General features: G+C 37.1%; 1 protein-coding gene and 1 long non-coding RNA gene across 7 annotated transcripts in view; one reads left to right on the top strand and one right to left on the bottom strand.

Annotated features, from left to right (window-relative positions):
- Nucleotides 1–23,094, bottom strand: part of col7a1l (collagen type VII alpha 1-like) — a 79,694-nt gene extending 56,600 nt beyond the window's left edge. For all 6 annotated transcript variants that reach the window (XR_015482994.1, XR_015482995.1, XM_087248139.1 and 3 more), the window contains exons 1-4: nt 22,895–23,094; nt 11,483–11,692; nt 2,929–3,109; nt 2,625–2,784 (exon numbers count right to left, since the gene is read on the bottom strand). Coding sequence is in view for 4 of the 6 variants with exons in the window: in XM_087248139.1 (XP_087104265.1) it covers nt 2,625–2,784; nt 2,929–3,109; nt 11,483–11,558 (417 nt within the window). In the remaining 2 variants the exon portion in view is untranslated. The remainder of the gene's footprint in view (nt 1–2,624; nt 2,785–2,928; nt 3,110–11,482; nt 11,693–22,894) is intronic.
- Nucleotides 20,248–24,197, top strand: LOC147844676 (uncharacterized). The gene is made up of 3 exons (XR_015483063.1): nt 20,248–20,761; nt 20,942–21,111; nt 21,152–24,197. It is a non-coding gene; the product is annotated as an uncharacterized LOC147844676 (long non-coding RNA).
- Nucleotides 24,198–24,408: the final 211 nt, after the last annotated feature.

The raw sequence follows: 24,408 nt of genomic DNA, 5'->3' as shown, positions 1-24,408 counted from the left end.
GCAGCAGATCCAAACCTGCAGAGTCGCTTACACTCACAAATGAGGAACCAGAAAAAGAAGCATCTCGTGGGTCAGCTAAAGTTCAGCAGCACTGGTGGAGCTGCGGCTGGATTCATCTTTATGCACCGTACACTAATGTGCCATTACTGTGCATGTATGTGACCAGAGTTTTAATAAAAGGTGAAATCTCTGCAGTTCATTATAAACGCCAGCTCTTTTCTCCACACCAGGTGCTCGGCGGCAGGACCGGCAGCTGTGTGCGCTTTGGAATCCTAATCAAGCCCTAAATTAGGATGGGTGGGACACTGCGGAGCAGAGAGTGTGTACTGCAGCGCAGGACGAGATGTCCTGACAGAATCAATGACAGACTGCAGGTGCAGCTCTCTCCCAGAAAATGATAAGCTTGCTCTATCAATATGTGACAGAATGTTTCATTTGCGAAAGTAGCATTTTTAATACTTTGCTGGAGTTTTAGGCATGCAGAGATTAGAATGGAATTTTTTTGGAGAGTGTGCCAAAATAATAAAGGACAATTAAACAGAAAAGTTCATTTCTATTTCTATTTAAAAAAAAGTTTTCACAGTAATGTCATTAGATAAACCGAAGTACCCAAAGAACAGTTCAGTCGATTGCTACAATGAACACGTTTTAGTCTTAGTAAGGGTTACATTTTAACAATCTAAACAACCTTTATCCACTATAAAAACATTTTGTGGAATGTGAAGTTTCCATTAATGTACAAATTTCGTAATGGATCTGTAAATGCCAATTAAAAACTTTTTTTTTAATGGTGAGGATTTAAGTTACAAAGTTTTCATTGGGATTCACGACGAGCGTTTAACAATATTTTAACCTTTTCATTTTATAAACAGGTCTTTTTGTGTAATTTTTTTTCTTTGTTAATAAGTTTTAAACGCTTTTACACCCAGAAATGAAGTTATTTTAACTGGTTTATTTCATGAGTATCTGGGCCATTGTTTACAACCAAGAAGCATGTCTTAACGTATTTTGTGCCTGTGTTGTTAGTAAATAATAATTATAATAAATGTTGCTGAGTTGCTGAGACATGAAGCACTTTTTTTGTTTCATTGATTCTCACAATCTTCAGCAATCAAATTCTTGCGGATCGCTGGAGGACTACACACACACACACACCACACTAAAGAACTGCAACTCCCACAATGCACCTCTCACACACACTGGTTCCTGTTTTCCACTGATTGCAAACACACAGCTGATGCTATTCATGAACTGATTCAAGGACTATATAAATAGCACTCACACACATCTGGGATGAGTCTTGTCAACTGTTTGGTGAACTTAACGACGTGTTTCCCTTGCCTTGCTTTGGCTGTTTGCGTTGCTGGCCGCCGAAACTGATCATTCGCCTGGACTACGCTCTGGATTTCCCTGCATGTAACCATTTGCCCCTGCTCTGGCCATTGTTTGTCTAGAACAGTGGTTCTCAAACGTTTTTCATTAAGTACCACCTCAGAAAAATATTGTCTCTCCAAGTACCACCAAAATGAGCAGTATAGAAATACAGTAGCGCAGTAGGCCCAGTAAAGCAGCTACAACTCTGCACATTTAAAAAACGTGGCAGATTACATCAGAAATATAGGTTATATGTCATATATGACATATTATAAACATAATTTTTGATACATTTTGAAATGTGTGTAGCATGTACATGACATATTTCATTCCTCCGCGTACCACTAGAAGGAAGCCTGCGTACCACTAGTGGTACATGTACCACAGTTTGAGAACCACTGGTCTAGAATAAACCTGCATTTGGTTCCTCAATTCCATTGTCAACATGGTCGGTCAGTCACTGACTGACTGACTGACTGAATGATTTATTCATTAGGTCTTTGTACAAGCCATTATCCAAATTGTATAATAAACTGACCTTAACAAAATTATTTATGCATTTTCAATAACATCCAATGCATGTTTGGAACCTAAAATGAAGGTTCAATTGATTGCAAAATAATTTAAAGGTTAAGAGTGCCCACCCTCTCCATGATCTTTTATCCATGATCCATATGTACATTACACATCTTCTCAATTGCTTTGACTGTCATGTCATACAGCAGTTTCACATTCAAATTGATTGTCCCGCCTTTAACAGTGAGTTAAGATGCATTTCTGCCTTAAAAGAATGTGAAGTAATCACGCAATATCACATAAAATATGTGTTTGAGATTTTCCCAGGGCTTTAGTTGACTTGTGTATAATGCTTTAAGGTGACTTTAGAATAATAATCCATTCGTTAATGTTAATAAATGTATTTAATAACATTAATTAAAAATAAATGGTCATTTATTAATCATAGTTCAACATTTACTAATGCATTATTACAATCTAAAGTTGTGCTTGGTAATGCACAAGTGAGTTAACATGAACATTGCTTAATTGAAATTACATTAACTAAGCTTAACAAAGATAAATAAATATCATAATGAATGTTTGTTCAAGTTAGTAAATATAGTAACTAATGGACCATTATTTAAAAGTGTTACCCGCTTTAGATATAGCTACTCTGCCACCTATGAATGCACTGTTTTTCTAACAGATGTGAATGTTGAGGTTTTGAAGGGATAGTGATTAAAGCTTCCCACCTTTGGGGCGCTTTCTCTGATGATAGAAGGACTGAACACAGACTCCTCCAGGAACTCCAATGCCAGGCCAGTGCGGCTGCTGCCCCCCTCATACGGCACGTCCTCCACGGCCCGCAGCACCTCATCCAGAGTGGAATAATCCGTCAGAGCGATACGCATCCTGAACAAGGACACCAGCAGATGCATATGCAGTGCTCAAGCAGTTTATTTGTGCTTACTAAGATACAAGGTTGAGTATATAAAGCAAGGTCTCGCATATTCATAAATGTTCTGCTAGAAATGCTAAACGACTGTGGACACTGACCTGGGCAAGTCTGAATAGACGGTCACCCCAAAGCGAATGCCTTCCTGTCCGAACACATTTCCCTGGAAGGCTCGGATGATGTCCGCTATGAACTCTTTGATTTGCTGGAAACTGGTCGGTCCGACTGACCAGGAGTCATCCACCAGAAACACTATATCAGCAGGCATGGCTGTACGGCATACTGAAAAAGAACAAGAGAGACTTACTGACTTACTGAGATTTATTTATTTGAAAAATATATCATATTATTATGACTGATAACGTTGTAACTGTTAAAATGGTTAATAATGAGAACTTTTGGAGTACAAAACCTGATTGACGGTGAAATTAATTTATAAAATGGATGAAAGATCAGATCTTCAGATAGAAAATCATTAACAGCTCACTGTTTATAATACAATTAACAACATCATCAATCAGTTCTTTTTTTATTGATGAACATGCTTTGATTCATGTCTGTTGTTTTTATTTTGGTTTTGTTTGGAGATTATGGTAAATTAAAGCATCCTGGGGAATTAAAACTTGATTAAATTATATGAAAACTAGTAGCACATTGCAAAAATGTCCAATTTGTTAATATTAAAAGGAAGGTTCAGCCAAAAATGACAATTCTAAGGTCATTTACTTCACTTGTTCCAAACTTTTTTTTTTTTTTTTTTTGGTCTGTTTAATACAAAAGAAGAGATTTTCTGATGGAAACCTCTACCCATTGGCTTTCATAGCATTTCTTTTTCTTACTGTGGATGTCAGTGGTTACAGGTTTCCAACATTCTTTAAAATAACAAATTTTTTTGTCCAAAAAAAAAAAAAAAAACAGGTTTGAAACAAGGGTATGTGATGTCAGAATTAAAATTTTTGTGTGAACATTCCCTTTAATCAATACAACAAATATTAATAAGCCATACATTTTTACAGTTTTTATTGAATTTATCGAAGTTAATAATAATATATCTATTGTGGTACAATTAACCAAAGAAAATCATTTTAGATGAGTGTTAACATTTAGCCTACATAAGTGCTTTTACCTTGCAGTGCTCCCTTATTTTATCTATTTATTTATTTATTTATTTATTTATTTATTTATTTATTTATTTATTTATTTATTTATTTATTATTATTTAAAAAAAATTTGCAGAGAATATATTTATTTAGAACTGACTGCAGATAGTGTGGTCAGGTAACTCATTAATTTTCAACCACTTTTCCTGGGGCCAGGCTGCGAGGGCAGCAGTCTAAGGAGAGAACCCCATACCTCTCTTTCCCTAGACACTTCCTCCAGCTCCTCTGGGGGGATCCTGAGGCATTCCCAGGCCAGTAAGAGACATAGTCCCTCCTGCAAGTTCTGACTCTTACCTGGGGTCTCCTCTCAGTGAGACATGCCTGGAACACCTCCCTAGGTAGGCGTCCAGGAGGCATCTGAAACAGATGCCCGAGCCACCTCAGCTGACTGCTCTCGATGTGGATGAGCAGCGGCTTTACACCAAGCTCCTCCCGGGTGATAGAGCTCCTCACCCTGTCTATAAAATGGTGCACCCTACCACCCTGCGAAGGAAACTAATTTCAGCCTCTAGTACCTGAAATCTTGTCTTTTCGATCATGACCCAAAGCTTATGACCATAGGTGAGAGTAGGAACGTAGATTGACATGTAAATCGCCTTTCGGCTCAGCTCCTTCTTTATCACATTGGACCGGTACATCAACCGCATTACTGCTGCCGCTGCACCAATCCACCTGTCAATCTCATGTTCCATCCTTCCCTTACTCGTGAACAAAATCCCAAGATACTCAACCTGGGGTAAGGACTTTCCTCCAACTTGGAGTTGGCAAACCACCTTCTTCCGGTGGAGCACCATGGCCTCGGACTTGGAGGTGCTGATTCTCATTCCAGCTGCATCACACTCGGCAGCAAACCACTCAAGAGCATGCTGAAGGTCCATGCTCAATGAAGCCAACAGAACAACATCGTCTGCGAATAACAGAGATGAGATCCTGTGATCCCCAAACCAGACCCCCTCCAGCTCAAGGCTGCATAAATGTCAAATAATGCACAATGCAATTTTTTTTGGCAGATTGAAAACATCTATAATCTAGGTTGGTCATTTAAATTATGGTACAAGAATTAGGTAATGCGCTCTCAGTTATTTTAAGCTGTCAGTTATTTAAGGAAATTAATTTTAATACTAATTTGGCTTTTGTTTTTATCTATATATTTTCAAATGTACCTTTTTACAAGAGAGACCAGAAAAATCATCATGCTCTACATTATTATTATTATTATTATTATTATTATTATTATTTAATTGTTCAATATTCCTGGCCAAAAAAATTATTGGCCAAATTCTGATTGAGGAAAGATGAATGTGCTTAGTTTATTTGCCTAATAAATGATACAATAGGCTACAGTTTTTAATTTAAAACTTAAGCATATTCCTTTTTTTTCCTAATGATATATGTAATTTTTTTTTTTTATATTCTAAATCTTTAGGAAAGTTTTTGGTACTTCAAAAAGTGTGGCTATGATGACCCTGCGACAAGCTAATCCAGCTAAAAAAAGTGCTTAAAATACCACTAAATGCAGTATTTAAACCTCATAATTAAATAAAAATTGAAGTAAATAACTGCAAAAAGGTCTCCTTTTTAATAAAAAAACTACCCCTTTAACCAGGCTGGCTACGGGGCTGATATGTAAATGTTTGGGCAACAAGGCCTTCTTGTTCTCATCCAGCTACAATGTGTGCAGCCACCATTAGATGGCAGTGTGAACTCAGATAAAACCACAACTCTTACATCCAAGCAGAATAACCTACACGTTAAAAACTACACTGAACACAAACATCAGCTTCAGAGTGTAAAAATAAGACCTGACAGAATAAAAGTAAAATCCGGCCAAACAATGCTTGTGTTTCATATGACCTACAAACTCAGGATGCTTTCTGAGCTTTATCTCCAGCACCGTACTCCCTAAACCAAACCCACTTGTTTGTTGTCTTGGTTCACTCTGAACATGGCACTGGTTGTGAGGTGATTACACCGGCACTACTAAGTGGACTGCAGATGTCCTCTGAAATCACTCTCCAAAGACAAGCTGCTGAAGGCAGGAGCTTATCGGCACTAGATTAGACCTAATAACAGCAGACAACTTACAGCCAGAGATCAGAGAAGATAGTTTCACACACCCACACCTGAAATACAATAAAACCCAAACAGACAAGTGCATCCCAACGCTTCTAAGAAGAAAGCTTTGAAATGCTCATTTTTTTTCTACCTTCCCAACAAGCGTAAGACAGATGCTATAATAACATCAGAACACAAAAGAGCTCTGGAAACAAAAGTACATGCATTAAACACCTATTGATCATCTAGCATAAAACCTTCAGTTGCATTTTGGGAAAAGTTGGTAAAACGGAAACCCTGCACACTTTGGTGATTTATTTTAGCATGCTAGGAGAGGAAAAAAAGTTTAACTGCAAACTTTAACGGTCCAGTGAGGATACTCGCTCTGACGGACCAGAGGCATTCAACCAGTGGGAGAGATGAAGACAGACGGACTGGAAAAATCTGAATTCGGCAGCTGTCCTCTATCTGAGACCTTCACTACACCCTTTACAGCAGTGGTCTCAAACTCTGCAGGGCCACAGCTCTGAAGATTTTAGTTCCAACCACCTCCAACTCACACCTGCTTAATAGTCTCTAGTAGTCTTGAACACCTCGATTATTTGTATCAGCTGTGTTTAATTAGAGTTGGTGGAAAACAGTGCAGATCTGCTGCACTCGAGGAATCCTGTTTGAGACCCATGCTTTACGTGAACTGCAGTGCTGCTGCTTGCAAGACTTTTAAGTGGACAGTGAAGACAGCTGAGAGGATCATTGGTGCCAGTCTCCCCTTCATTCAGGAGTTTGACCTTTCATGAAGCTCCAGTAAAGTTTCCAGTATTATAAAAGACTCCACTTATACCTTCCGCTGTCTCTTCCAGTTCTTGTCTTGAGGAAGGTTGTTTCAGAGTATTAGAGCCTACTCGGCTAGACTACTCAACAGCTTCTTTCCACAAGCTGTTAGAGTCCTCAATTCCAACAACCTTACCCCCTTCTGAAACTCTTGTCCACAAACTACAAAAAACAGGATTCCCTCTCCTCTCCTCTCCTCTCGACTACACCATTCAATTCAAGTTCATAGCGCTTTTCACAATATCTATTGTTTCAATGCAGCTTTACAAAAGAAAAGTTCAGGGTATTAGCTACTATAACTTCCCACATACTGTAGCAAAATATCTCTGGCCCACACAACCAGCTTTTGCTTGGCCAACATGCTGCGGTGAATTACAGTACAGGACTACACCAAGTCTGGCTTCCAGACAAGAACTAAAAACATAGACCATATCTAGGCCAAGTCCCAGTCAAGTTACTAACCCATATCTGGGCCTAAACTGGGCGAAATATGTTGGTCATGTGTCACGACTGCAATGAAATTGATGAACCCTTGAAACATTGCCCTTTAGGTGGGCTATGGGAATTCTTTTTCTCGAAGCGACCTGATAGGTGGATTTTTTTTTCCTTCATTCAGAAATAATAAAAATGTATTTTAACTGTGGGTCAGGTTAGGCCAAACTTACATGGCCCACAAATCCATTATTAGCATCTGGGCCAAATACTACATTTGATTTCTGGCCCAAGTATTTTGTGTTACCTTAAAGACGGTGCCAAACACGGGCCATGTTTGGCCCACATGCCATATGCCAGTGCCGGATGAATGCCTGCTGTGCCAGCTTTATGCCAAATCTTGGCCTGAAATCTTTGCTACTTGGGTTTATTATTCTTTATGAATGTTTTTATGTTTGATGTCTTCTCGTACATATGTTGTTGTTAATATGTGAGTTTTTTTGTTTGGCACTGTTATGAATAGGGGACTCCAAATGTACCTTCAGCTATAAATAAAGTAACCTAACCAAACCTAACCTAATTTAAAAATCAAGGTAGTCACAACTGACATCAAATCAATTAGCATTTTTTTTAACGGTGCCTGCTGGGAAGGCACACAAAAAATTAATGTGAGGCTAAAATTCTTAAAATGCTTTAGCATGTCTGGAGATTTTAAAAGTTAAACCATATTATAAATAATTTTCCCACATTGTCAGTTTTTGGCTTTGACAAAGAGCTACATATTACAAAAGCATTAGATAAATCTTTCAAAACTTGTTATGTGTCATTATTATTATTAGGACAATCGATTATTAAAGCGGTGATCATGTAAACATGCTTATTAACATTAATACCTCTAATATCATGACAGAGCCTTTATCACTACAACAACCGGATAATCTCCAGTTTTCCTTTCTAGTCGCATCTCAGCTGCGGCTTGCGGAGCGCGCACTTGCGTGTGAATAGGATTAAACTGAAATCATCTGCCGCAAGATTAAAATCATCAGCCTGTGAAGATGATGTAGTTTAACACGATACAACTTAAAGAGCTCCATTCACTGCCGACCCATAAAATCGGCGAAGAAATAAGCAAACATTCACTTAATCTAAAAGCAGACTGGCAGGTCATTACGATGAAAACAGGGCCCTGAAAGCAATGAAAAGTGACTGCCTGACTGTGTATTTACAGGCATGCGAGTTTATTACTATATGGTTAGATGCTCAAGCTTTTACACCTAACAGAAGTTAGTGCGATGCTGAAAGAGCACAAGGACGTGACCTCACAAAGTACATTCTTTCCATTTCATAGTCAAGTGTCTGTCACTGCAAACAGCCGTTTTGAAGAGGTGTGGAAAATTACAGTGTTTCAGGGCATTAGTGCCTCAGTCAGTAATTGGTCCTGACAGACTCCTCTAAAACCATCCTGCATGAATTCAATATGTTTCACATTCTCGCCTCATACACACACAGCTCAAGGTGAAACACACACATACACGCTTTTTTGCAGAGAGGGAATCAGAGAGGGTGCAGTGATTTATCTTAAAGGCTGGCTCTGCAGGAGGGATGCAGATGTCCTGCAGCAGAAGTTGCTGATTCAGAAGGACACATATGGAAGAACTCAATGTTCACTTCAGCTCCACCTGTATCGAGTCTTCAGGTGTGCAAACAGACAACAGCTGACAAACATGGACAGCATTAGAGGTGGATTTTCTCAAATACTCTAGTACAGAAGACAGTCGCTCCACGTAAGAAAGCCATATAGATTTTGCCAGGTCAGGAATTTCAGGTCAGAAAAAGTACAAAGTGAGCTATGTGGGAGATTCTAACAGAATTGGATAACTAAAAAAAAAATTTAATTAATTATTCAACCAACTATTAAATAACTATTAAAAAAATACTCCAAGGCACTCGAAAAATGTGGAAAAATTATTTAAAAAATTATTATTCTGATGAATCCCACACCCAAAGAGCACAGACACATTATTTAAGCTACCCCTGAGCATCTTTTGTTAGATTTTTTTATTAAATAACTCTATTTGAACTGACATAAATGACTTTAAAATCTTAAAATTTCTAATATTTTTCCAGCTAAATAAGATCAAATAATATATATCAAATATAATATATACTTTTATTGAAGAACATGTCTGTAGCGTAACTGATTAATTATTCAAAAATAAAATAAAATAAAATGAATATATAAACTAATAACATTTAGTTTAAATAATTTATCTTTACTTACAAGAAATTAATCAACTAATTACAACTGAACTGAAACAAATACTATCTAACTGTAACTGCAAACTGTTTGATTATTTAAAGATTACCATACAGTACCATATTGACTTATCTAACTAACTTTTTAAATTAAAAATAACTATGAATTAACATGAATTATTAAAGAAATATAATTTAATCTGACAAAAGTGACCAACTACAAAGTAACCACACTGTAAAAACTGCAGGGCTCCACACAATTTAGTCAAGTTGATCCAACACTAATGGCTCTATTTTAATGATCTAGGCAGAAAGTCTAAAGCGTATGGTGCAAAAGTATTAATGGCATGTCTGAATTAACTTTTGCTATTTTAAGGACAGAAAAATATGCTTTACGCCCACATGGTCTAACAGGTTTTTGCATATACTCTTAATGAGCTATAGGTGTGTTTTGAGCATAATGTGCATTAAACCAATCAGACTTTCATCTCCCATTCCCTTTAGGTGTCAGTTGTGTCACTCCATAGTGCATTTGCTATTTACATTGCGGATTTGTAAGTGGAAAAACTGAACGCTTCACTAGCGAGGAAACAGTTAAACCGCCTATCTGCAGCGCGAGGATAAAGAACGAGCCTCCTCCATTTGGCCTCTTTACTTTCTCTTTACTTTTATTCTTTACTTTAGTCCTTTACTTTCATCGATAAGGAAACAGTGTTGTACGCACTCCACTGAAGACATCCATTAGCCTGCATATTTAATTTAGCTTGTTTAGCGCAATGATTAGTTTGAAAACTATTTCTAAATTCAGTTTTAATTTCCAGGAAACAAATAAATGAAAAAACTGAGTATTATCCAAACACACGTCCTGTTCTTGTGCCCCATATGGTGATGCATGCGTCTTTAAAACCCGACAGGTAGACAAATCATAACATGTTTTTATAAAAAAAAATGTAAATATGCAAATAAAAAATAATACCAATTGTCATGAATAAACTGAAAAAAAGCCCCTCGGCATAGAGGCAGTGTTTTATTTTTTATTTATGCAGTAATAATAATTATTTTTATAATATTTACATTTTTTATTTTTTTATTTATAAAGACATTAATGTATTTCTGTACATCCTGTGTGTGTTAAGCAATGTGTATGCATTTAGAGCACACAACCAGGGCTTAATTTGTGCCGGTACACGCCGGATTCTGATCAGGCACCTCGGAAATCTGATCCAGCACCTCATTTTACCTTTCCCCCTCTTCAACCGCCCTCCTCCCCCATCTGGTGTTCACTTTCACTTTCTACCGCGACTCCCCTGCCCAAACAGGGTTGCGTTGGTCTGAAAATAGCAACAAATTATGCCAAATACATCTTGTGCCTTATTGCGGGGTGTATGATAGGGGCCCTTACACAAGCTTAACCGATTTAAATGGATTGAACATAAACCAATTAAGTTGTCCCCAAAAAAAAAAAAAAAAAATCTCAAGAATTGTTTTCAGCTTATTTAAAAAAAGCAGTTTGCGCAAGCAGCAAAAAAAAAATATTTTTAACGCATTCATCTACCAGGAATAATTTAGACATAACTACACTGTAAAAACACTAGAACTAGACTAGAAATTGTCATTTGATTCAACTAAATTTCAAGCAGTAAGATGTTTTTACAGTGCAATAATTAAGGATCTTTGTCTGACAATAATCAGCATAACTTTATATTTTAGCATTTTAAAAATAACTCCTCTTTGATATACTGAGGGTAACTTAATTCCAACTGCACAACCAAATTTTGCCCAGATTTAGAAGTAGTGTTGATTTTGACTCATGCCTGCAACCTTCTCAGAGGGTGATTGACTGTAGGGCGGGATATTGGCAGTTCAGCGGGGACTGAGGAGCCCCTATGGCATGTAGATAAAGCATGATTCAGCAGTCTACCTTCAGCCTCTGCAGTGCTGCTTTGATAGCAGAGAGACAGGAACAAGAGGAAGATCCATATGCCGCAATATCCCATTCTCTCTCTCTTTTCTGTGGTTCCCTGTCCTCCCTCCTCTTATCTCTCTGCCAGCAGATCCTCTTCTTTGGACTGATGTCCTGAGACGGGCTTGTTCCCTGCTTTATTTAGCTGCTTCGCTCTCTCCCTTTTATCTGTAAAACACAAGAAGTGAGAGAGATCGGTATCGTCATACATATGCATAGACACACACGCGCGTTCAGAATAATCATTTTGATCTTTTTCTGTTAGCAGAGTCAATGTAATCGGCGAATCGTCTCTGGAAATCGCCTGTATAATCCAGCACATTTATCCTGTCAGATATGGCTGAGCCCAGCGCCGCTTTAAAGGAATGAATAGCACTCAGATGGAGACAGCTATTATTTCAATAAAAGAGAATTGTTTAAGCTTAAGGAACCGGAGTATGAGCACAATGATGTTAGGCCTGAGAGTTTTATTCCTCTCAGGGTGTCATGCATGATGATAATACTCTAAAGAATAGTTCAGGCAAATTTGGTAATTGTGCCATAATTTACACGCTATGCTACAGACCTGGATACATCATGTTTGATAGCATGCTTTTCCCCCCATATTAAAGTGAATGTGAAATTAAGACGTCAAACCCCACATGACTTAATATATAAATGAATGTACTGTAATACTTACTGCACACTGCTATTCAAATGTTTGCGGTCAATGAGATTTTTTTTACAGAAAAATTATGCTTTTATTATAACAAGGATACATCAAGCTGTTCAAATACTAATAATAATACTAATCAAATACTAACAATAATTTTACAAAATATTACATTTCAAATACGGTCTATACTACTGTCACTTATAAAAGAATCCTGATAAAGCGAAGCCACAATTAGAAATGAAACAAACATTAAGCAACACCAATGTTCTGTTCATCTGTTTCTTGAAAATTCATACTTTTTTTTGATAAGCTTTACAAAAATTATTTGTTAAAAATATTTTAAATCCTAAAATCTTAGGAGATCCTAACATTTGAATCTATCATATACATTCTGAAAACTGTATAGAAAACTATATTACAGCAACAAGTCATCTGAACTATTTTTTTATCTGTTTCTCTCCATTTTAGCCACTAGTGTTGGGGCTAATGCATTACAATTATTTAAGTATTTAGTAAGTTATGTAATAATTATGTGGGGATATTAAGTGGGCATAGATGTATTTGAGTTGTTACCATCAGGACGCAGGTTTAGAATTCCTAAGGCACGAAGAAATGCTTATAAAAAGTAATTTATCCCAATGGCAGTTGTTATTTTAAATTTGAAGTGAATGTGGTGGTTGCCAAGAATGATATGCAGTAGCTTGTATGGGGCTAATTTGGTTTTTAAACTTTTAACTTATGTTGTTGTCTTGATGAGTGTTGTTATTGTGTGGTTGTTGTATGTATACTGAAAAAAGTGTTGCATGCAGAACTGTTGCAAACAATTTATTTGTGTTGAATTTAAACAAACAAATTAAGTTTAATAATGTTCAACTTAATTTGTTTGTTTAAATTCAGCCAAAATAAATTATTTACAACCACTTAACGTAAAAAAATTGAGTAAATCCAAGGAATCATCTTTGAATAATTTTTTTCAGTTTGCAACTGTTGTCTTAAACCCAGTGTTAAAGATAAAATTCCTTTCTGTGTCAAATAAAACAGACAATAAAGTTTAAACTAAACTAAACTAGATTTTTTGGATCTAGATTAATCTCACTGTAATCTTGGAATTAATCTAGATTAATCTAAATTAAAATGGCTCATTTGAATTCTGCCGAAGGCATTCAGAATATGTGTAATACCCAAATAATGACTAAAACTAAATCTCTAAGAACAGGTTTCTCAAGCCAGGTGGCGCATAAGACCAGGGGCTCATCTCCCGTTTTCAAAACGCATCACAAACTGTTTGAGAAACTGTTCTACTATGATAATTGGTGATGAAAATAAATTATGATTAATAAGATGTACTTGTGTTTACTAACTGTGTATTCAGTTAAACATGAATTTTAAACTGTAGGCCTACATAAGCTCAAAACAGTGATTTTTTATTACCTTAATCCGCCAGTCATAACCGAACTAAACAAATGGAATTAAGACGTGGAGTATGCATATATTAGTAGGATTATTGAGGTAAACACCGTGATCAAACTATTACCGCAATGTAGGACTTTTCACCATATTTTCCGACAAGATCCACACATGCAACACACATCGCGAAATTTCGAAGTTTTTTTCTTTCCATTTGGCGTGTTATTAAATTCCATAACACTTTCACCCGTCCTTACTCCTTATTTGTGTCTAATACCCCAGTTTATCATGGGGGCATGAATAAAATGTTCATGATTGAAAGTGAAACTGCCGAACTGCAGTTAAAGTCACAAAAAATTAACAAGCATTAACGCAGCACTTTAACGAGTAAAGTAACGCATTACTTTTAAAAATGAAGTAATTATATTTAAGTTTCTTTTTTTTTTTAAATGTAACATGAATGACTTTTTTGTTGAATTAATCAGCTTCTAAAAAATAAATTGCTTAATTAAAATTGATATGAGAGAATTATAGCTGCCAACACTCCCGTTTTTTACAGGAGTCTCCCGTATTTCAGACCCATCTTCCGTCACCCTCACATTTTGTTTTTCTACTGGAAAACTCCCGTAATTTCACCCTGCCCCTAGTCCTCTGCTTTTTGGTACAGTCTGTAACACCCCTGGGTCACCATTTGGTATAGTATCCAATCTCAATCGCAAATCCCGATCCCTTCCATTGAAGGCTTCTAACACCACAGTACAGTTACTAACCCAGTTAAAACAAATTACTAACCCAGAAACAAATATTGGCAGGTATGGAGAGAATGCGTTCATTATTTTGAACACATGGAAGAAAGTGAATTGTACTTGAAAATAGTTTGCACTTCACTAATAAGACAAAAAGTACAAAAGCAGCAAACACGTTGCTTTAAACTTTCATTAATCAGTACATACGGCACGCAGAGCTCTGGGCTCAGAAAGTCTGCAAATTCTGAAAGAGGTCAAGCCTCAGCCCGGTAAGGGAATAACACAAAACGAATAACACAAAAGTAACTCAAAAGAAGTGCAATGCATTACTTATCATAAAAAGTAACTAAGTAACGCAACTAGACTTTTTGGGAGAGTAACTCAATATTACACTTGCTTTACTCCCTGGAAGCCAATGACTTGTATTTTATAATAAAATGGTTCACCAAGGATCACCATACTTTATGAAATGTCCCTGCATTTAACAAAAAAAAAAAAAAAAAAAAAAAACTTTACTGATTTAATGAAAACAAAATTCATCTACAATGACTTTAGGAAGAGTAAATTAACAGCAAATTTTTATTTTAAGACGAAATCTTTCTTTAGCAAGAAGCAAGTAATCATATTGAGCTCACTATAAAGCTCTCAAGAATGCAGCAAAACATTTATAATGCTTTTATTTTGCCTCAGGTTCAAAATGTTTAAAAATGTATAAGAAACTACATGAAACATTTGCAGACTGATGCATTGCTGAAAACACCAGCTGGCTTCATCATTCGCAGTGTTTTGGGTACTCATTTCCAGCACAGGATGCTGCTGTGCTGCCATCTCCATTTGTAACTATTTTACTAGCAAGATTTCCTTGCTAAATCAGCTTTTCATCCAACAATACATTTTAAAGCAGTGTTTTCTTTTAAAGGAGACCTATCATGTCTCTTTGTACAAGATGTAAAATAAGTCTCTGATGTCCCTAGTCTTTGTATGTGAAGTTTGAGCTCAAAATTTTCCATAAATAATTTATAATAATAAATAATAACTGCCTGTTTTTAGGTTTTAATCAAAATTGCGGCGCTTTGGTGACTGTAGCTTTAAATTCAAATGAGATTGTGCACCTGTCCTCTTTTCAAAAGTGTGTGGAGCAACAAATATCAAGACTGGAATGTTTACTCTCTGAAAAACTGAAAATGTCAAACAAGTGGCTCAAAACAAAAGGTAGTCTATGGAGACTACAGTATTCCTTTGTGCATCTTAAAATGAATAATTTATAATGTTTTTGAGAGCACGTCATGATTTTGCCAAGTACTGACAAGATGCTGACATTCTCTTCGCCAAGTATGGTGAAAAAACTCTAATGGTGGATGGCTGCTTCCCACTTAGGGCTGTTTATGCGAATGAGAAAGAGCTTGTCACTAATGGGTGGGGCTTTCCCCGTATGATGACATGTACAAAGGGAGAATGTCAATTAAAGTATTTCTGCAGACTGTTTTTTATAAAGTGTGATTGAATGAAAAAAATGTTTGCCATTGGAGGCTGGCTATATTCACACACTGTTGTTGCACAATTGTGTTTAAACCGCTTTTAACAGTGAATTTTACATAATAGGTACTCTTTGAAATGTGCTGGGCCTATTTGAAGTCTTCGGCTGTGTGATGAATGGTTTTATTTTGTGTATAATTAGTTGTGGTTTCCTTCTATATTTAGTGCAATATTTGGTGGCCACAAACAGTTCAATGACAGCAACTTGACACTTTCAGCAGGTTTTTACACACATGGTTGACATTGAGGTCAGAGTATCACAACAAACTTGACCTTTGAGAGAGACAGCAGGTGTCTGGTTCCTCTAAGCGGGTTTAAACCGCTCATTAATGCTTATGTCTGTGTGTGGCCCAGAGTGTAGTGGAAATACTGATCCTGTCATTTGATACAATCACACTCAGACTGGCTGAAGAACTAGAAAGCTGAAGAGGAGTCTGGGATGTTTTTGAAGGTGGAGTTTCCTCTCAACGAGACCAATTTGCTGATTTGAGTTGTATATTTTGACAGAATGCCTCAAAATAAACTCATTGTGAAGGTGAAATCTCACAATGTGACTTGATTTCATAAATGCAACTTTATTTCTTGTTATTGTGAGTATTTTTTTATAATGTGAGTATATTTGACAATGTGTCTAAAATTCATTGCTTAACTTTTCACCTATGACTTCACATGACAATTATTGGTTAATATTTCGAGATGAGACTTTAAGTCATTGCTTATTATCTTAAAATGTGACATTCATAATTTTTACTTTATATCTTACAGTGTGACTTTGTCATAATTGCGACTTTATTTTATAAAGTTTTTATAAAAATGTTATTTTATTTTATAATTATGGCATGTTGGCACAATAAGTGTCAACATAAGAAGTTCTGCGCTAAAAACACAGAGCTAAATAAATCTACAAATATCTCAGAAGCTTTAAAAATGGTAAAATCAATCACTCTTTGAAATCATAATCACAAAATCCAATGCCCCATTCACACGGGGTGTCAGCGTCAACGCTTCCCATTCATTTCAAATGGCTGCAGTCAGGTGTTGCTGAACTGCATTGTAGGTTTGTCTGCACTGCTTTAGTGGCGTTGCTCGCTGCAGAAGTTGGGAAATTCTCAACTTTTCAAGCGCCAACGGAAGCATCAGCCAATCAGATCACTTGATGCAAATACCCCAGCTTAGACGGTAGCTGATTGTGGACTAATTTTATTGGCTGATGTTGCTACGATGATCATGACTGCCCTAACTTCAGACACGCCCTCGGTCAAGTGTTGACACTGAAGCCCCGTGTGAAGGCACGGTAAGGGCCCAATCATAGACTCAGTGCAACACTAATTTCCCCATTTTGCTCTACGTTGTTAAAATAGCAAAACCATTTGCGTCACTTTGTGGACTCATGGGTGTTTCTGTTTAAAAAGGAGGTGTGTTAAGGCGCATTGTTGGCGCGTGGCTATTTTGAAGAACTAAAAATAGACTGCTCCATTGACCAAGTAAAAGCTGGTCTAAAGTCCGGCACCGAGCATGTTAGTTATGTGCCTATGTGGTCCAAAATGCATACACATTGCTTAATACACACATTTCTTTACATATGAAAAAAAAATAAACGATTAAAAAAGTTACAAAATGTATTATTTTCTACACAAATTTAAAAACCACTGCCTCCATGACTCATCTCGAAGGGTTTTTTCAGATCATTCATGACAATTTGCATTTGTATAATGTTATTAATAATAGCAGTATTATTTACTATATGGATATTTATATTTGTTTTAATAAAAACAAGTTTAGATGTGCTTTATTAAAACTAAATTAAATATTTAGGTTAACGGATGTCTTCTGTGGAGATTGTACAACACCGTTTTCTTGTCCACTAAAGTGATGGAGTAAAGAGTACAAGTAAAGACAAAGTAAAGAGGCCGAATTGAGGAGGATTGTTCTTTATCCTCGCTTTGTAGATGGTCCTGCTAATGAAGCGTTCAGTTTTTTCACTTACAAAGTCTGCCATGTAATTAACAAATGCACCATGGTGCGACGAAACGGACTCTTGAAGGGAACGGGAGACAAGACTTTGATTGATTTACTGCTCGTTTTGCTCAAAACACACCCGTAACTCATTGAGAGAATAAAAACAACCCTCCTAGACCATGCTTTAATGCGCATTTTTTCATCCTTAAAAAAGCAAAAGTGGATTCAGATACGACTGTAATGCTTTTGCGCCATGCGCTTTAGACTTTGCGCTTAGATCGTTAAAAAATAGCCCAATGTCTCACATTAAATTTATTGTGAATGTGAAATCTTACAATGTGAGGATTTCATGACTGGAACTTTATTTCTTGTTATTGTGGGTATTTTTTATAATGTGAGTATATTTGACATTGTGTCTTAAATCATTGTTTAACTTTTCACTATGTGACTTCTCGACAATAATCGGATAATATTTCAAGTTGAGACTTTAAATCATTGCTTATTATCTCAAAATGTGACATCCATCATTTTACTTTATATCTTACAGTGTGACTTTGTCATAATTGCAACTTTATTTCTCATGATTATGGCACAGTCACAACATGCCATTTCACAAGACTTCACGTGGGAAGTTGTGCATTCTGCACCAAAAACACAGAGCTGAATGAATCTCCAAATATCTCCGAAGCTTTAAAAATCACGACTAATCACAAACTGTAAAAGCTCTTTACACAAAATCCAGAGGCGTCAAGTGGGTGAAAAGTTTCCTCGCTAAATAAAGACTGTCATTCCAGATGCTGCGCTAACTAACCACGCAGCATATACAGAATCAGTGATCTCGCACAGAACTGCTGCAGCTTTGTCAGGTTACATCTGTGGGGAATATTACAACTAGGCAGTCTTTGTTCAGCCAACAGACAGCACTGTCAAGCAGTACAGAAGCCACAGCCAAGCTAATGCAATGCTTTACTGCACAACTGCCACCTCTAATATGCGGAGAACAAGTCTGACAGTCCACAAAATTAATGCAGCTGCAAGGCTTCGGCGACTTTAACAAACTTCTCCGGCTGTCTGTAAAGCATTTTTACATAGCGCTAAAACTTTTTATTATCATCAAAGACACTTCCAAGGAGGTCAGAAGACACCCCTAGCATGCAAAATTAGCACGTTTTTCTATTACGTGCAGTGGAACGGGGCCAGAGTTTTCATCGAGAAACTTCAGGACCATGAACTCTGCGCATACCAGTCCTGTTGGAGCATGTAACCTCGAGCACTTCTGCACTTCAGTCAGTTTGCTTGATTTTACATGGGCTCTGGCACTCTGGACGGAGCAGATAAGACTTTTTGAATGGCTGCACTTTGCAGGCTGCAGTCTGATTGTGCGATTTATGAATGAATTCGATTGAACAAGCGATTATTTGCGTCGATCCTACAGACAGGAATGTACTGCTGTGACTCCAGGGGATATTTTTCTGATGTACAGCCACTTGCATACAGCAAAGTCATACTGTGGAGAATGTAATCTCATGAGCGCAGGCCCACTGTAGAGGTGAGCGTGCAGTTGGATTGTGCGCTTTGAAGGATTATAAAGGTACAGGAGTCGACCCAAGCCCCCTTCTTGCTCTTTATACAAGCCCTGCTGCTTGTTAGCATGAGGCTACTTCACAGGAGATTATCTCTGTAGCTCTAAATTAGGGGTTTTCTTGAAAGCAACCTGAAAATGCAGAGAACGACGCTAATCAAAACAAGTCGCTCAATTGTTGTGTGGTGAATGCGCACAAAACAAAGCCAAACATCCTTAAATGGACTTCAGTGATGAATGTTTTTTTAAGATACTGGGAGGACATCATCACAAAATATCCGCTAGTGCACAAATGTCCAAATGCATACTCTCAAACTTCTCTCATTCACAATAGCATCCGCTGTTTGCAGGCTTATCAGCTGCAGGAATAGGCAGACTGCCAGTGTGCAGTAATGAAGTGACTTTATGCAGTTCATCTGACATTACGGCTACATCCAGATTGCCGCTCAACTCGGAGGGGTGTGTGAAAGCCTGCGCGTGGAAGGAAAAGCTATCAGACTGGAGACATCACCGACACACTCTAGAATTTTGTTCAAGGCTTTTTAGCTGCATTAGCGGGGCTATTGAAGCCGTGAGATGCGGCGGTAAATGGAGTGGAACAGCATACGGTAGATCGAGGCTCTGATTTTGTGCCACAATTACCTAATCAAAGAACACATTAAACAAATGAATGAACTTGGGTCAAATCATGCTGGTTTTGATCAGTTGGGATGTTTGAGAAAATTCACGTTAAAAGAGCGATTACAGCAGCTTAGACCAGTGGTCCTTAACTAAAGGGTTGTGAACTTTTAATGGACCGCAGGTCTGTTCTGATTGGGTCAGTGTGAGTAGAGGAAAACATTGCCAAATTCTAAATCCAAAAATGTCAGGCAATATTTAGCTGACTTTTTTTAAGGGAGGGGAAAACTTTTCCCATATTACTGCTGATCTGTAACCCCTCTGGTTTTATTAACCCTGCTCCAAGTAGGATTCAAAACAATGTTTTCAACATGGGTGCACTAACAAAGATGGTAAAAATCACAGCCTCTAATGTCAGTCACCGGTTCACCTCTGGAGGCCAGAAAGAGGAGGCTTTCTTAAACTATAAGTGGCCTCTGTTACACCTATTACCTAAATCTCACTCCCATCAGTCATGGGTACCAAAAACTGCCCCTTTAGTTCTACTTACCCTGGGAAAATAAAGCAGAGTTTCTGACATACAGGGCAGGTGCATTAGCAGCAAGGAAGCTAAGGATAACAGCCTCTGGTGCTGGTGAGTCTTGAAGCTCGGAGAGTGAGGTTTACATAAATAGCTTTTACTAGCTATCCTGCACCCATGGTACACCCACTACCCTAAACCTTTTAGTTTATTTGTTAAATAAACTAAAAACGCTATTTTTTACAACCTTTTTATTTTCACTTGATTCTGTATTAAAATAAAATATTCTGTTTTATTTACAGTACACTGTAAAACCCAACAGTCAAGTTTATCAAATAAAATGAGTGTGTTTAACTCAAAATTGGCTGAAAGTTAATTCTACTCGTTTAAAAAGAGTTTTGAACTTAGTGTTAAAGGTAATGTGTTGATTAAATACTTCATTGCTTCAAGTTCACAGTACATATACAGTACAAACTCCTACTAGCTGTCCTCTGTTACACCCATCCCCTAAACTTCATTCCTCCCAGGTCACCATTGTAACTCCTCCGGTTGTCCCTGTTCTGAGTGGAATTTAAACCTAACATGTTTCTAACATGTGAGGCAGGTGCACTAATTAAAAAGCTAAAAACAATCACAGCATTAGTCAGTTTACACACACAGCTGGTCTTTGTTACACCCATCCGGGTCACGGCACCAAATCAATTCCACTTGCCTCAGTTCAAGATTTACATTAGAGTTTGCGGGATCGGGGGCAAATTTACTAACAAAAAAAGCTAAAGGCAACATCTGTCAGTTGTTGGTTTAGATAAGAAGGAGGCTTTCTTGAAAAGCTCCTACTATAGCTGGCTTCTGTTACACCCATTAACATTAAACTCACTTCCCTCAGTTATGGGTTCTACTTACCCATCTCAAAAGGGAACATAAATATCTAGCTTTAAATTTAAGCACACCAACAAGAACACCTAAAGCCAAAACTCTTAATAGCTGGCTTCTGTTACTTCATTTCACCTGGGTCACGGTACCATCGTAGCCCCTCCAGTTCTCCCTGCTCTGAGTAGAATTTAAACCATCCACCATGTATGGCAGATGCACTAATAAAAAAGTTTAAGGCAACAGCCTCTAGCGTTAGTCAGATTACACACACAGCTCTGCAAGCTGGTCTTTGTTACATCCATCCGGGTCACGGCACCAATTCAATTCTTCTAATTCTACTTGCCCCAGTTCGAGATTCAAGTTAGTGTGTGTGGCATGGGAGGCCAATTTACTAACAAGAAGGCTAAAGACAACAGCTGTCAGTTGTTATATAAGATGAGGAGGCTTTCTTGAAGAGCTCTTACTACATAGCTGGCCTATGTTACACACATTAACATAAAACTCACTCACTCGTCATGGGCATAAATGCTGCCCCTCTAGTTCTACTTACCCTCCTTCAAAGGGAATATAAATATCTAGCTTTGAAGTTAGGCACACTAACAAGAAAACCTAAAGCCAAAACTCCTAATAGCTGACTTCTGTTACTTCATTTCACCTGGGTCACAGCACCACGGTAACCTCTCCGGTTCTCCCTGCTCGGAGTAGAATTTAAACCATCCACCATGTAAGGCAGATGCACTAATAAAAAAAAGACAACAGCCTCTTGTGTTAGTCAGTTTACACACACAGCTACTGCAAGCTGGTCTTTGTTAAACCAATCCGGGTCACGGCACCACATTAATCCAATTAAATTCAATATAGTGTTTCTTGTATTGGAGGTAAAGACAATTTTTAAGATAAATACTATAGATGTCAGTTTATATTGCACCCTTTATACCATGTGGGTAAGGTATACTCAGACAGCTTCTGATAGCTGGTCTGGTTGGTTATCGAATCAAACTTTACACTAAATTAGAGTCAAATGATGTTTCAGCTGTATGAATCCAGCCAAAGCAGACCTTCAGAGATAGGTGGCTTGGCATTGCTTGGTATACTGTCAAAAATATTAACAACTCTATTCAAGGTAAAAGGAAAAATAACTAAAATGTGGACCACACTTAACATTTAGTAGCTTTGGGGAACACTTTACTTTGAAGGTCCACTTTAGACACTCTGTTGACTTGCAGTAATTTTTCAGCTATAAGTGAACCACAAAATAAAGTGCAACAGCCAGTTGTTGTCCAAGAAAGTCTGAATCCTGAGGCAAAACTAAATAAGAACAATTGGCTTAGAGACTCTCAGAGAATGGCCCACTTCCAAAGCATGCAAGGGAAAAGAAAACGAGTGAAAGAAACTTGGCAAAGATTTTCTGGCAAGAGTTTTCTGCATTGTGAGGCGTTGGACTGCAAAAGTTCACCGTGAGACCTTTACTCACCTCTCCCACTGTATCCTGCATCATGATCCTCCTCTAAATGCAATCCTGTTTGAGCCACTGGAGATCCGTCAGGTAATAATCCAATCCAAGAACCAGTTATAGCTTTACACACCTTTGTTGTGGACTGTCCTGGGACTAGGAGTGTGAGAATCCAAGAGAGACTAAAGAGGGTGTGTGAGGGAAAGAGAGAGTGAATGAATGAAGCAAATACCTCTAAAGGGGAAAGTTTAGGGGGTGTGGAAGAGCTACAACAGGTTGGCTCACAGTCAGAACAAGAAGATGGATGAGAGTGAGAGAGATGGTAAAAGCAGGGGGTAGGGGTTGGGGTGGGGGGAAGAAAGAGAAGGAAAGAGCAGCAAACAAGAAAAAGAAATTATTTGATAAAGCAAAGACGTGTTTTTGTGTTACATAATACTATAACACATTAACTTAAAGAAAATAAATGTATGTTTAGTTTAACTTGAGGTATTAAAATAAATCAAATACATTTGAATAAAATTCTGAAACTTAAAAAAAAAACTTAGAACATGACATGGAAAAAACTATTAAACTATTATACTAATTCAAACTATAGCTAGGAGTTACAGAATAATCCAAATTACACAAAATAACGTGTGTAGTATATATTTTTACATATTTTTTTTGACTACAAAACAGAAATGAATATATTTAACTTTTTCTATTAAGATCCCAGCAAACAATTTTGTGACAGTTTGGCTAAAACAAGCCTAAACTTAGGCTTTCATTGAAAATCTAAAAGACACTCAAGAATAGCCTAAAACTAGACTAGTCAACAAATATACAGATCAGACAGATTTTATATGTTTAGTCATTAATTTCTGTTTATTTGATGACTAGTTTAGTTTTGGCCTATTTTTAGATGTCAATTAGATTTTCACTGACAGCCCAAATTTAGACTTGTTTTAGCCAAGATGACTATGTTTAGACATCTATTAGACATCTATTAGACATCTTTTAAAAACAAAATATGCTTGCTGTAATGCGTGTCATAATTCTTAAATAATTATTATCATTATAACATATTTACCAAAACAAACCCAAATTAAAATGGATTCATCTAATACACGCCTATTCTTAGATGTCTAGTAGATTCTCACTGTGAGTCCAGATTTAGCCTTGTTTTAGCCAAGATGACTATGTTTGTACGTCTATTAGTCATCTATTAGACACCTTTTAAAAACAAACAAAAAAAATGCTTGCCGGGATGGTTGTCATAATTCTTAAATAATTATTATCATTACAGCATATTTACTAAAACCAACTCAAATTAAAGTGGATGCAGAAAATATAAAATAAAAAAACTAAAAATACTTTACAGTTCTTTAAATTCTATTTCATTGAAACTGTTTCTTTAGAAGTTTGTTTTTAGCAACATTCAAATTTCAACAAATGACTAAATTAATCACTAAAATTCAGTTTACACACAGCTTCTGCAAGCTGGTATTTGTTACACCCATCCAGATCACGGCACCACTTTATTCCATCCTGTTTTA

The sequence above is a fragment of the Danio rerio genome, chromosome 4 (genome assembly GCF_052040795.2).
Source record: "Danio rerio strain M-AB ecotype USA chromosome 4, GRCz13ab, whole genome shotgun sequence".
Taxonomy (NCBI): domain Eukaryota; kingdom Metazoa; phylum Chordata; class Actinopteri; order Cypriniformes; family Danionidae; genus Danio; species Danio rerio.
Note: the sequence above shows the minus strand (reverse complement) of the source record. Positions and strands in the feature narration are given on the sequence as shown.